General features: G+C 48.3%; 1 protein-coding gene across 1 annotated transcript in view; it reads right to left on the minus strand.

Moving 5' to 3' along the window:
• Nucleotides 1-13,373, minus strand: part of LNX1 (ligand of numb-protein X 1) — a 107,285-nt gene extending 93,912 nt beyond the window's left edge. Inside the window, exon 1 of the mRNA XM_055138055.1 lies at nt 12,997-13,373. Coding sequence (XP_054994030.1) covers nt 12,997-13,088 — 92 coding nt within the window. The 5' untranslated portion in view covers nt 13,089-13,373. The remainder of the gene's footprint in view (nt 1-12,996) is intronic.
• Between the last annotated feature and the right edge of the window lie 215 nt (nt 13,374-13,588).

A 13,588-nucleotide genomic window follows, 5' to 3' on the forward strand; every position in this document is an offset into this window, starting at 1 on the left:
CTTAGGACTCTCCCCTGGAGAAGCCAGTCACCCCTTTCTCAGCCCAGGCACACCACTTTCTTTCCCACCTCTTCAGTGAGGGAGGTGGGGAGGGAACGCGGTATTTCAAGAAGCGCGTTTTCTGGATCACAGCCCATCCGTGCTGACCACCGATGAAGTCAGTGACTATCCAATTCCATCCAACTGAAGGCGGTCTGTTGTAAGGGGTAGCCCTGTTTTACAGATGCCCAAAGGTGAAAACTACTGCCCATTATCCCTGTGTGGTGCTACCCATTCTAATATGCTGCCTGTGCTTAGAGATAGGGAAACATATCTTTAGATTTGGTGAAATATGTTCTTACAACAACTGCTAATACTAGTAACTAAAGGGCATGCTATGTTCCAGGAACTGTATGAAATACTTGACATAATCTCATTTAATACAACAACGTGTGAGGTAGGTATCATTATCCCTATTTATAGCCAAGAAAAGCTCAGAGAGGTTAAGTAACTAGCCCAACGTCACCCAGGCTGGCAGAGTCTGAGTCAGCCTGAAGCTGGAGCATGTACTTTAATCATCAAGTTATCTCACCTGCAACCTTCCCAGAAGCAGCCACAAGATCAGGGTCCTAAGGATGACAAAGGAATTTATCATAGCCATGTGGCCCTAGCCACTCCCTCTTACTCTTCTGTCTAGAGTTACTAATGAAGGAAGAGGCTCAGGGATGCCATGAATATTGTTCTATAGCTGGTCTGCCAGCATGGGCTTGGAGGGAAGCTAGAATTCCCAGCACCAGTTCTATGCTGACACAGACAGACAGACAGACAGACAGACAGACAGACAGACAGAGAGAGGTGTCTATTGGGCTCTTTAGTACACACAGCAACTGTGGGTGATCACCCCTCAGGGCACGCACAGATCTTTTTCCAAGCCTGACATGGGACTTGGACAATATGAATTTATGATTATTATGTTTTTTTTTAAGTGGACTCATCGTCATGGGGTGGTCAGAGAGCGCAAGTGGCGGAGCACATGCCTGGCATGTGCAAGGTCCTGAGTTTGAGCCCTAGTACCACATGGCCCCTTGGCAGCACCAGATGTGACCCTAACAGCACCAACCCTCCCCCACCCCAGCACCACCAGACCCGAGTAGCCCTGTGAAAGTGATCCTGAGCAGCGGACCCTCAGCAAGACCGGATCACTGTGGGCTCACTTCTATTCTATTCTTGTTTTAAAAGGACTCCTCATGTTTCAGTCTTTTGGATATCACAAGCCTAGACCTCCTGTCCCCACTCTGGGTGTTACAAAGGCAGCATGGGTTGGGTGGAGGGGGTTGGAGGAGGGTGGGGTACACACAGGGCACACGAGGTAAATATATTCTTGCTTCAATGCCAAGGACTGAGGAAAGAGGGAAGGCCAGAAGAGGGAAGAACAGTCCCCAAAGAGAACCATGACTGAAATTCAGAAGGGGGTCTGGTGTCAGATCCACATGTTCTCCTCGGCCCACCCAAGTCATCTTCTATAGTTTCCTTCCAAGACCAACCCCGTAGACGGTTCCTAGGAAATTTGTTTGGCTTTCAAAAAGACAGGATGCCGAAGTCAAGTGAACTCCCAGAGCCTGCTCCTCCGAGGTGGTCTCCAAAGTGACAACACGAGTCTCTGGGCAATGCACTAAGTCTGAGCTCGAACAGTTATTTTTACAATAATTCCATGTGCGTGCTACAATGGACATGACCTTAATACCATTAACATGCATATCCTTTAGAGATAACAATGCATAGGACTGAGTCTTATGGATGAGTCTTGATTTGTTATAGGGCTGTGATAAAAAAATAGAGAGATGATCCCCCGAGGGAGAAGACAGCCCCCCATTCTCCAAGGTCATCCAAGAAAAGCCTGTTGGTTAAAACCACAGTTTGACTCCCAAGAGGTTTGGGGATTTCCTCTTCATGTTCCCCTCAACTTGATATGAAGCAATTACTTGCCTCCAATTTCTGTTTTTCATTTACTAGCCCAGTACCTGGAGCTTGCTGAAGCTATAGTCCTCAAAATTGACCACAGGAAACAAAAAAAAAATTGCTTATGATTTTGGGCCAGACTTGACTGTGGGAATCATATGGGATGCAGGAGCTGGAACGAGGGTCAGCCGCATGCAAAGGAAGGGCCTGGCCTGCTCTGCTATCTCTCCAGTCCCAATAACCACAGAATTTTGAGTGTGTGTTGGGGGTGGGTGGGAGAGGGGATGGGGTATGAACACCGACTGATAATGCTGATCTCATTTGGCTCAGTTTTAAACAAATGTTGAAAAGTCGTGACTGATATCCACCTTTAAATTGTTTGGTTTAGGGCCCTCCATATCTAGAGGTACTTGGGGGGTGCTTGTAGCAGTGCTTAGAGGGCCATGCAATGCCAGGGACTGAACCCTGGGCTCAGGCATGCAAGCCATGCACTCAGACCCTTGAGCCAGTTCCCCGATCCACAACAGGAAAAGTTCGAACTGTTATTTGTTATAAATTACTATGAACCAGAAGGAATTTGATAGGAAGGAATTATAATAAATTGTTTGTGCCATAGCATTACTATTATGATCACCGCACTCTTTTAACAATAAATACCAAACCTTTGCTTATTTTATTATATAGATGTTTGAGATTTGCTTTAAAATCGTCAAATGAAACAAGTATCCATGAACCCATCACTGTGAACGCAGGTATTATGGTCATGAGGGATAGTTATTATTTTCTCTCTACGTTTGCATTAAGATTCATTAGAAGAAGTTAAAAAGAAAATAAATCAAGCCAATGTGAAACAATCCATGAAAACAGTGTGGTTGTGTGTGCAAGATGCCGGCCCATTCCATCCCCACTTTACCTTTCATCCAGCTGACCTGAAGAAAGGTACGGTGGGCTGAACTGGGGGGCTGGTTGGTATTGCTAAGCTTCCAGATTTTGAATTTTATGCCAGAAAGTATTTGATTCAGGGAGTGGAGTTTCTTTCCTGCTGGCAAAAGAGAACTTACTAATTTGAAGGGGGAACAAAGAAGAAGACCATGGAACAGGGTCCCTCTACTTTTTGGATAAAGACTCATTCCAGCTCAAAGAGATAGGGGTTAAGGCACTTGCCTCGAACCCAGTTTGATCGCTGGCACCGTGGTCCCCTGAGCACGAAGAATGATTCCTGAATGCAGAGCCAAAAATAAGCCTTCGATTTTCTCCAAAGTGCAGAGGTTTGAGGATTTAAGAGAGGCCAACTGAACATGTACTTAATGCCTTGCTTTCAAAACCATCCAGGTTCACTGAACCCAAGTGGGCCCTGGCTTTGCTCCCCGACACAGGCTCTCATTCCTCTGTTGGAAGATGATTTCTCCACCTCGCTCTACTTCCTCTATCAACTCTCGCGCCTTCCTTCTAGGTCCTCATCCAAACTTGACTTTAGACTCTCAGAACAGATGATTGGAAACATCAGAGACCCATGGCCTTCTTTACTTGTTCAATTGTGATAAAAAAGAAACATATTGCTTGAAACTTAATTTGGAAAGTGTTTGCTGGCAAATGTAAGGAGTTCACCGTGTGCCTTGACACAGGGGCCGTGTTGGGAAGGAACACAGTGAAAATGAAGGAAGAAGGCAGGGGAGACTGAGGCCAGCCTGCTGCACGCCTCTCCGGCCCCTCCTCATCTCACGAGAGTTCAAAGCAGGAGTAAATCCCAGCACCCAAAAGCCAAGTAAAAGAGGCTTATCCAGGTGCAGGCCTGGTGTCCCGGAGCACCACCAGGTGTGACGCAGGCATCCCGGCACTGCAGGGCCCAAGCAGTACCGAGTCCTCGGGCCCTTGTGCTGAGTGGATGTTCCATTTGGCAGAGCATCAACAGTGGGACCCCCGGGCCTCCTGAGCACTACTTGGGAGCCTCCCCTAAAATATAATAAAAAAAAATACATTTCATTGTGTGCAACCCGCAGGATCACAGCACGGCCAGGGTGGCCCATCTAATCACTGCCCGACACTGCAGGGTCTGAGCAGCTGCATTTTCAAAATCGTGCACTGGACCTCTGGCCCAAGCTGGTCAACAATAACCAGGAGGGGCCTCCAGACCCCTTGAATACCACTCGGAAACCCCCAAAGTGTTAAAGGATATTCCCCATCAGGTAGCGAGTACCCCAACAAGGCCATAGTCTGGGTGAGGTCACTGAGGAGAAACCTGAGGCTGCCGGGCCTGACCTGGAGGAAGTGGGCAGGAGCCTGCTGAATGGCCGACAGGTGGGGACACGTGTCTCTGTGTGCGGCTGGCTGCTCCTTGGCTCTCACTGCGCAAACATCTTGGGGAGCAGCTCTGCTAGCAAGGAGGAGGAAGGTTGGAGCCGCTGGTACTGAGACACTCAGTGGGTGTTCTGCCTCTGCCCTTGGAAGCCAGCCCCACCGCGCCGGGAGGACCCCCACAGGCCTGGCTGCCTCTGCACTCCCGCAGCTCTTGGCAGTCACCCCGGGAGCCCTCACCCTTCCACGGCGCTAAATGATCCAAGCTGCAAAAGGCTGAGTCCCTGATTTCAATTTCCCAAGCACAAAATTCCAAGGGGAATACGCCTCCCTGGGCTCAGAGCACTCTCTGGACTGGGTCCCGGGAGTGAACCGTCAGCTTTCTCCCCAGCAACGGACGAGAATGTGGTTGGCAGTAGAGGCCATTAGAACCAAAACTATGTGCGTGGAAGCCAGAGGGCCCCGATCTCCTGAATTTCTGACAAGTCACACAGCAGTGATGGTCACTCTGGCTGCAGGGACTTGTCATGCTCCTGCCATACCATACCTTGGTATCTTATGGGTAAGCGCCTCCCTGAGCACAGGTGTGACTCCTTTGAGGAGAGAGGGGCTCACTTAAACACACTCCCGCGTGACCCCATGCCTATGAACTGCCACTGCCAGGATCGGAGCAGAGCGAAAAGGATTTCTTTCTGAGAACAATAGATCATGAAAAGCTTAAAGTCGCGGAGAGGATTGTTGAAGTGGGTTGAGAGCTGGGGGTACTCCATATAAGATGTCTCAACACCCCACCCAACTCTAAACTCTTGCCTGCCGTTCTATTTGTGGGGAGGGGGAGAGGTGATGGGCCACACCCAGCAGAGACCTAGGGGTGCCCAGAGACTGAAGGAGGGTTGGGAACATGCAAAGAAAGTGCCTTCACCCTGTCTTGTTTCTCCAATATTTCTGAGGCATTCTTGCTTCATGGGATCTTCAAAGACATGTTAGAAAAGTCAGAAGAGCTTGTCTGAGATGGGTTTGCTGGTCTCCTGAGGAGCAGAATCAAGACTATCAGCTCCTGACTCCAAACATGTTGGCATTCTGGACTGTTTGTGAAGGCACCAGCATCCGAAGGGCCCTACACCTGAACACTGCACAAACTGAACATCCTGAAACTCTCACCCCACGGAGTGGAGGAGACAGACCCTCAAACTGATGCTATACAGCACAGAGGAACGTGACGGCGAGAAGTGGTGGCTCTTTACAGGAAGTCAGGGTGTGCAGACATCAGAGCTGGGGAGAAGGTTCTTTACTCAGAGTCCTAGAAGGTTTACCTCGGAGGGAATTCTGAATGGAAGTACAGTATTGGAGAGAGCTCAATGGGCTGAGCAAATGTTTGCATGCAGGAGGCCTGGGTTCTATCCCCAGAACTACATGGGCCCTTGAGCACTGAATGGGAGTAGCCCCTGAGCACTGACAAGTGTGGCAAAACAAGAATTAAAATAGATGGACATCTTGTTTGTCCACCACACGTCTGACAAAAGGTTAACATCCAAGATAGATAAAGCACTCATAAAACTTTACAAAAAAAAAAAAACATCGGGGGTGGAGGATGTGGGGAAGAGATGAACAGAAATTTCATCAAAGAAGACATGCAGATGACTAAAAGGTTTATGAAAAAAGGGCTCTGCATCATTTATCAGGAAAATGCAAATCAAAATAACCAGGAGATATCACCTCTCACCAGTGAAACTGGAATATATCACAAAGAACAAAACAACAAGTGTAGGCAGAAATGTGAGGATAAAGGGACCCTCATTCACTGCTGGTGGGAATGTGGACTGGTCTAATCTTCTGGAAAACAATATGGACACTTCTCAAAATATTAGGACGTGAGTTTCCATAAGACCCAGCGATTCTACTTCTTGACATCTACCCAAATGGCTCAAAAATGATTCAGAAAAGATACTTGCACTCCTTTATTCAGTGCAGCAGTATTCACAACAGTCCAAATCTTGAAACCCCCCAAGTGTCCAAGATAAAGTAACTGGATTTAAAAAACTATGGTACAGGGGCTGGAGCGATAGCACAGCGGGTAAGGCATTTGCCTTGTACTCGGCCGACCTGGGTTCAATTCCCAGCATCCCATGTGATTCCTGAGTGCAGAGCCAGGAGGGACCCCTGTGCATTGCCAGGTGTGGCCCAAAAAGAAAAAAAAACCTATGGTACATGTACTCAGGTATAAGTAAAGAAAAATCATGCAATTTCGTGCTACATAGATGGATCCAGAGAATATTATGCTAAGTGACGTCAGCCAGAAGGAGCCCTGGACAGACACAGAATGATCTCTCATATGTGGGATATAAAGAATCAAAGTAAGAAATACTCAGAGGCAATAGAAGCTTAAAACTGTTTTTAGTAGGAAGCTTGGGGTGGAGGGCCAACAGCAGGACAATGGTGGAGGGAAGCGGATACTCTGGGGAAGGATGTGGTACTGGAATGTCATTAATAGTATTGTAAACCACGGTGCCTTAACTAAAAATAGATGGGCCTCATAAAAATCACTTGGGGCAGGCCAGAGAGATAGTGGAGTGGGGAGGGTGCTCGCCTTGCATTTAGCTAACCCGGGTTTGATCCTGCATGCCCCACGTGTCCCCTGATCACTACCAGGAGTGAATCCTGAGAACTGAGCCAGGAGTAAGCCCTGAGTACTTCAGAATAAAGCAGATGCACAAGACTAATGCTCAAGGCCAGTAGAAACAAAGACAAGGAGGATTAGTTTACCACTGGAAGCCTGCCTCAATGCTGGGGGAGAAGCAATTGGGATAGAGAAGGGACCATTATGACAAAGATAGTTGACAATGACTACTCTGGATAGGAACTGCATGCTGAAAATAGCTAAAGGAATAAACATGATAACCTCTTAGTATCTTACCTGTGTTGCAGACCATACTACCCAGAGGTTGGGGAGGAGGGAGAGGGAGAGGGAGAGGGAGAGGGAGAGGGAGAGGGAGAAGGAGAGGGAGAGGGAGAGGGAGAGGGAGAGGGGAGAGGGAGAGGGAGAGGGAGAGGGAGAGGGAGAGAGAGAGAGAGGGAGAGGGAGAGAGAGAGAGAGAGAGAGAGAGAAAGAGAGAGAGAGAGAGAGAGAGAAAGAGAGAGAGAGAGAGAGAGAGAGAGAGAGAGAGAAGGAAAGTTCCTGCCTTACAGTTCCTTACAGTTAAAGGCAGGCTGGGGGAGTGGGTGTGGCAGGAGGGAAACTGGGGTCATTGGCAGTGGGAAATGGACACTGGTGGAGGGATGAGTGTTGGATCTTTGTATGACAAACCTGATCATGAACAGCTTTGTAACTGTGTATCTTATGGTGACTCAATTTTAAAAAAAATGAAAATGAAAAGAAAGATAAAAGAAAAGAATAAGACAGATGTTCATTCACCCTCTCAGGATTTTTGTCTTGGTAGCTTGATTTAGAAGCCAAGCCTTTTACACAACAAAGTCAGTCATCAGCCCTCCTTTATTTATTTATTTATTTATTTGCTTTTTGGGTCACACCTGGCAATGCACAGGGGTTACTTCTGTCTCTGCACTCAGAAATCACCCCTGGCGGTGCTCTGGTGATCATATGGGATGCTGGGAATCGAACCCGGGTCGAAGCCGGGTCGGCCGCATGCAAGGCAAATGCCCTACCCGCTGTGCTATTGCTCCAGCCCAACCCTCCTTGAATCTCCTCAGAATCCATGTGCTCTAAGGAGCACAAGTCAGATCAAGAGTGTTGGGAGTGGGGCCAGGCCAAAGAGGGGATGACCGAAAGCCTCTTTTCTAGGCCCAGGAAATTTAGAGTGTTTGGGAGGCCCGGGGGGTTGGGGGGGGCTGGAGGGCGGGGAGAGCACGGCCCTTCCCTTCTGTGCTCCTCCAGGACTCCAGGGGCAGCCCTCAATCCTGCTCCCCACCTACTAATGAGGATGTCACACCAGATACTTGATACTTGAGTTTTAGAAGTCTTCTGTGGCTTGGGAGTCCCCCTGGGTTATGACAACAGGTGACAATGGACACAATTACAGAAGGAACTGCCTGCTCAAAGCTATAAGCAATTGGAAATCAAGGCAGAACTTAAAACACTGCTGCAATGGACAGAGTGTTAATTTGGCTTCAAAACGAATTCAAATGGCTTTGGATATTGTAATATATAACATAATGCAGATCAGTGACCTTGTCATTTCCTTGGCCTTTATTATTTTATTAGTATTATCTGGGAGTTATCAGTCACACCTGGCAGAGCTCAGGGGACCATAAGTGGTGCTGGGAATTGAAGTCAGGTCAACCTTATGCCAGGCAAGCCCCTTGTCTACTGTAGTATTTCTCTAGCCCCTTATTTTATTACTTTCAAAAATAGGGACCACACAGGTGTGCTGGGGTTGGGCGGGGCAGAGTCACTCCTGCAAATGCAGGCCTGATGGTTTAGTGCCCAGTCTCAGGGGTACAGTGATAGGGGCCTGGAGGGTGCCTAGGGGCCACCAAAGTCACACCCAGGGTACTTGGGAGCAGCTGGGGAATGAAATGCCAGGAATCCCACTGTTAGCTTTGCACATGGCAAGCATATGCTCCACGGCTTGCACTCATCCCCTGATCTGTTTAGAGTTGACAAGAGAGTCTCAGAGCCCAGGACCCAGTACTAAATGTGCGGCACTTGATGGGGCAGTTTTCCATTTGGGTCTCGAGAGAGACAGAACTCAGGCAGAGAGAGAGCCTGGGGTCAAGAAGAGGAAGGGAAATCCAGGAAGGTTTAGTACTAGAAGCAGAGACACGGGGAGCTTGGCCAAGGAAGGACAGCAAAGCTCAGACTTGGGTGTCAGGAGAAAGTCCCACTTCTCAGCACTTCCCAGGTAACCTGCAAGCGCTGCCTGCCTCTGAGATTCCCGTGGCTGAGGCAGGAATGAAAGAGTTTCTTCATCTTGGGGACATGGTACCTGCCCCCATAGCACTAAACAAGCAGGCGGCCTCAGCCATGGATTTCAATGGTTTTCCAAAGCGCTACAGGCCAGGACTACAACCAGCTGCTCTACCTGAAGGAAATATTTTGTCTTTCCATTGATGATTCTGCCCAAGTTCCTCCCGCCTTCTGCCACATCACTTCAAGATGCAGTGACAGGGCCAGAGAAATAGTACAGCAGGTAAGGCCATGCATGTGGCTCACTCAGGTTTGATCCCCGGCACTGCATATGGTCCCCAGAGTCTGTCTAGAGATCTTTGAGCACAGAAACTTGCCCTGAACATCACTGTATGTGGCTCAAATCCCAGCTCCCTCCAAAACCAGAAAGATGTAGCAACAACCAACTTATAGAGAATCCCTGACCAATTTTACAGAAGTAGACAAACTTTTTTCATCCCCTCTCAAGTGATAACCAGCTTGATGTTTAAAACACCCACCCTGCACCTCAGATCATTGCTGGGATTTCTGACAAGTACACATTCCATTGCAATTAGATTGTCAACTACTTGAGGGTGAGTATTGGGCCTGATTGCTTGCTGCCTGTGTTCCTTAGAGCAAACGTGACTTTAAGCTACTGATGATTCATTCTCACCAGTAGCCACAGAGAATAACTGCACAAAAATCTCTCATTCTCTCTGCTCCACAGGGCTTAGTGCGAGATGGCTGCAAACAGCAAGCAACCTCCTTGGTAGTGGACCAGCTATTCTAAGGACCTTGGAAACAGTCCTTTGCAGTGGGCATTTCCATCTGCTCTCATGCTGGCCCAATGTTAGGCTACAGGCAGGAGTTCAGGGTGCCTTTAGAAAGCCCCAGGGCACAGGGGACAGGGCCCACATTGGTGATGTCATATGTCCTTTTTTGACAATTGCAGAATAAGGAGCATGTGGTTGAGGTTCGGTGTGGGCCAAGTGCGGGTTCCCTCATGGCTAGAAGAGCCACAGCTCAAAAAAGTGGGGCTCCAAAAGTAGAGAGAGAGTATGGGGAAAATTGTCTGCCATAAAGGCAGGGGGAAGGTTAGAAAAGGGGAGATACTGGGGACATTGGTGGTGGAGAATGTGCACTGGTGGAGAGATGGGTGTTTGATCATTCTATCATCAACTCAAACATGAAAGCTTGTAACTATATCTCACAGTGATTCAATAAAAATATATATACTTAAAAAATTGAGGTAAAAAAAGTGGAGCTCTATCAAGTTTTAATGCAGATGAGTTTGATGACACGGAAGCTGAGAAGAGGCTCATCCCAGATGGTTGTCGGGTTAAATACACCCCAAACCGTGGAACTCTTGCATGTGGAAGACACTGCCCCTTGAGTCCCTGCTCTCATCACAATAAATATGCTTCTTAACCAGCCCTCCCCCACCTCAGAAAGCAGAAACTGAAGGCTTCAGAAAGATTGGTCACAGAAGTGTGAGAACAGTGTTCTGGTAACATGCCCTGGTAACATGCTTTCTGGATTCCCGTTCTGGAAAGAATGATCTGCTCACATCCACTTAAGGGAAAAGCTGCCTCGGATTCACATATGTATAAAAACAATCCATTAAGCCTGTACCAAGATCTTTCTTCCCTCCACTGAGCTCTAAAATCAAAAGTAATTTAGTGGAAAGTTTTCCCAATAGGAGCTGTCATTGACTGAATGGCTGCCTCCAAATGATATGCCCACCTCAAACTGGTTGAAAATCACTTTAAAAAAAAAAGATTTTACAGATGCAATTAAGCTAAGGATTGCAAAGTGAAGTCACCCTGGATTAAGTAGGTAGACTCTAATTTCAATGAGAAGTATTCTTTAAAAAAATTTTTTTTTAAATTTTGCATCACACAATGATGGTGCTCAGGGATTACTCCTGGCTTTGCACTCCAAGCATTACTTCTTACAGTGCTCAGGAGCCTATATGGGTTGCCGGAAATCAAACCTGGGTCAGCAGCATGCAAGGCAAGCTCTCTAACCTCTGTACTATGGCTCTGGCCTCTCCAGTGACACGTACTCTTACAGAAGAGGAGACAGAACCAGGGAGGACAAAGAAGAAGGCAGGGGTTGGTGTGACACAGCCACAAGCCAAGGCGTATGGGAGCCCCAGGGAAGTGGAGAGGAGTCTTCCCTAGGTCCCTCACAGGGAACACCGCCCTGTGACACTTGACCTTAAGCTCCTGGCCTCTAGAACTGTGGGGGAATACATTTCTGTGGCTATGTCACCAAAATAGGTGTCTATTTGTTATCACTGCCCTAAAGAGCAATGATCAAGAAGAGCCAGTGGGGTGGGGACAAGAGTGAGGGCGAGCATGCTTGGACCCCAGTTTTAGAGATACCAGCTCCTGCATCCTAAAGGAACAGCAAGGAGCCTCTTCCAATCCTGAACAGCTCTGCCATTCTGTGGGTTTCCAGAAAAACTCTCACAGTGTCATCATATGCCCAGAGACGCTCATTGTTCAGGCTTTGGTTCTTACGAAGGTGGACTGGGTTACCTTCCAATGAGCTGGGACTAGATGCTCTAGAAATGGAGATTCTTCCAAATGAGCGGGTGGTTTCCAAAGGCCTAGATTCCTTGTTCATCCCTCGACTTAGCGAGCAGTGATCGCATATCTACAACGTCTGACAAACTGGTTAGTGGAACAAATTACAAAGAGGCTCAGTTTATCATCACCTTTGCACAGGGCTATCTGTGTCTAAAGATGCTAGTCAAATATACTATCATATGACTATGAAGCCAAGCCTTTTCAGTCTGCATCCTGGGAACTCTATTTTGAGCCCTTCTCTCATTTGTCCCCCCTGACTAATACATATGCCAACATTTACAGTTTGTACCTGACTGGCTGATAAAATGTAAAGGCAAATACATTTTCGAACACTCCCCCCACCCGTAACGCTGGCACACGCTGGAGCTCTCTTAATGAGGTTGCTAAAAGCTATTCGCCTCTGTCGACAATTCTTTTTCAAAGCTTCCTAACAAAGGGAGCCAGAAAAATATCACTGTCAAGTCTGGGGACATGAGTCATTTCCTCTTATTAAATGGACCGAGGTCACATAGGAAAACATCTTTCTTTTTCAGAGCTGCAGAGCGAAGTCTTCTGGGGTGAAATGTCACCATGGCTGCACTTTACTCATAACCACTTCAGCCCAAGATGATTCAGGGACACCAAGGGGGCAGATTGTTCCTCATTAAATATAAGTGATGGGACCATGAGCACCCCACTATTTTTGCTTTTTTTGTTTTAAAAGGAAAGGAAAGGAAATGGGCACAGGTTTTTTCAGTCCTCAAGGGCCACCTGTCCCTTTCAAGAGTCTCTCTCTGTGATTTTGGGTTTAGAGTACTGAGTTGCTCCATGAAGGAAGATTTCTGTTGACAATTTGAAACGCTCAGTGGAGGTGGCTGATCGGAGGCATGCACGCTCAGCTCCTAACTGCTCTTTGGTTCTATTTATAGAAAAAGAAGAGGAGACACATTGATGGAGAGAAAAATGCAGAGTACAAGATTAATAAAAAGAAAGAAGGAAAGAAGCAAAGCAGCGTGAGCACAGAAACAGGGAAGCAAAGTGCCTGGGTGGGGAGGCAGCGCATCAGAGAAGGGTGTTTTTGTGTTGTCTCTCTTTTTTTTTTTTTGTTAGGTCACAGACAGCCCGGCTGGCTGCTGGAAAACTGCGAGCATGGCGTTTGGTCCAAGTGCAGCGAGAGTGTGTCGGTGGAATTTATTCCTCACCAGAGACACCCCTTGCCGGGGGGAACTGACTCAGGTGCCACCCTGACAGCCCCAACACACAAACACAGGCAGCAGGCAGGGAGGGATGGGGAGGGGGACTCACAGTTCCGAGTACAGGAAGTGCAGGTTGCCCACATTGTCTATGTAGTTGGCAGGACTGAGCCAAGGCAGGACCAGCAAGAGAAGCGCCTTCATTTTCTGAGCGGGGTGCTGCTTTCTTCCGGCCACCTTCTCGGTGTCAGCTGCGGGGGGCCCGGCCCAGCCCCTCTTACACAGAACATGCCATGTCTCCAACTCGCTGGCTCCTGAGGCGGGGGACCTGGATCCCTGAGAGCGAGCCACGCTGCTCAGTCACTGGCTGGTCCACACAGCATCATGCCCAGCTGCAGGGAGAGCTCCACCATGCTTGGCAACAGCACTGAGGCTGCGAGCAAGCAGGCTGATGCCCGGGAAAGGGACCTGCCCCCTCCTGCCCGATGCCGACTGGTTCTCAGGGAGCAGCTGGTACATTTACATCACTGGCCGGGAGCAGATGGGCTGGCAGCTACACTGTGTTGGAAGAGGGCATGAGCATGGCACATTCAGACCCCACGGTGTGAAAGAGCAAATTGATCCAGAGCTGTCCTCTGGGCCGGCGAGAGGAAGGCTCCATGAGAGACCAGAGTCTTGGGAAGGCAGCAGACAGATGGGGGCTC

Source organism: Sorex araneus, chromosome 5, assembly GCF_027595985.1.
Source record: "Sorex araneus isolate mSorAra2 chromosome 5, mSorAra2.pri, whole genome shotgun sequence".
NCBI lineage: Eukaryota > Metazoa > Chordata > Mammalia > Eulipotyphla > Soricidae > Sorex > Sorex araneus.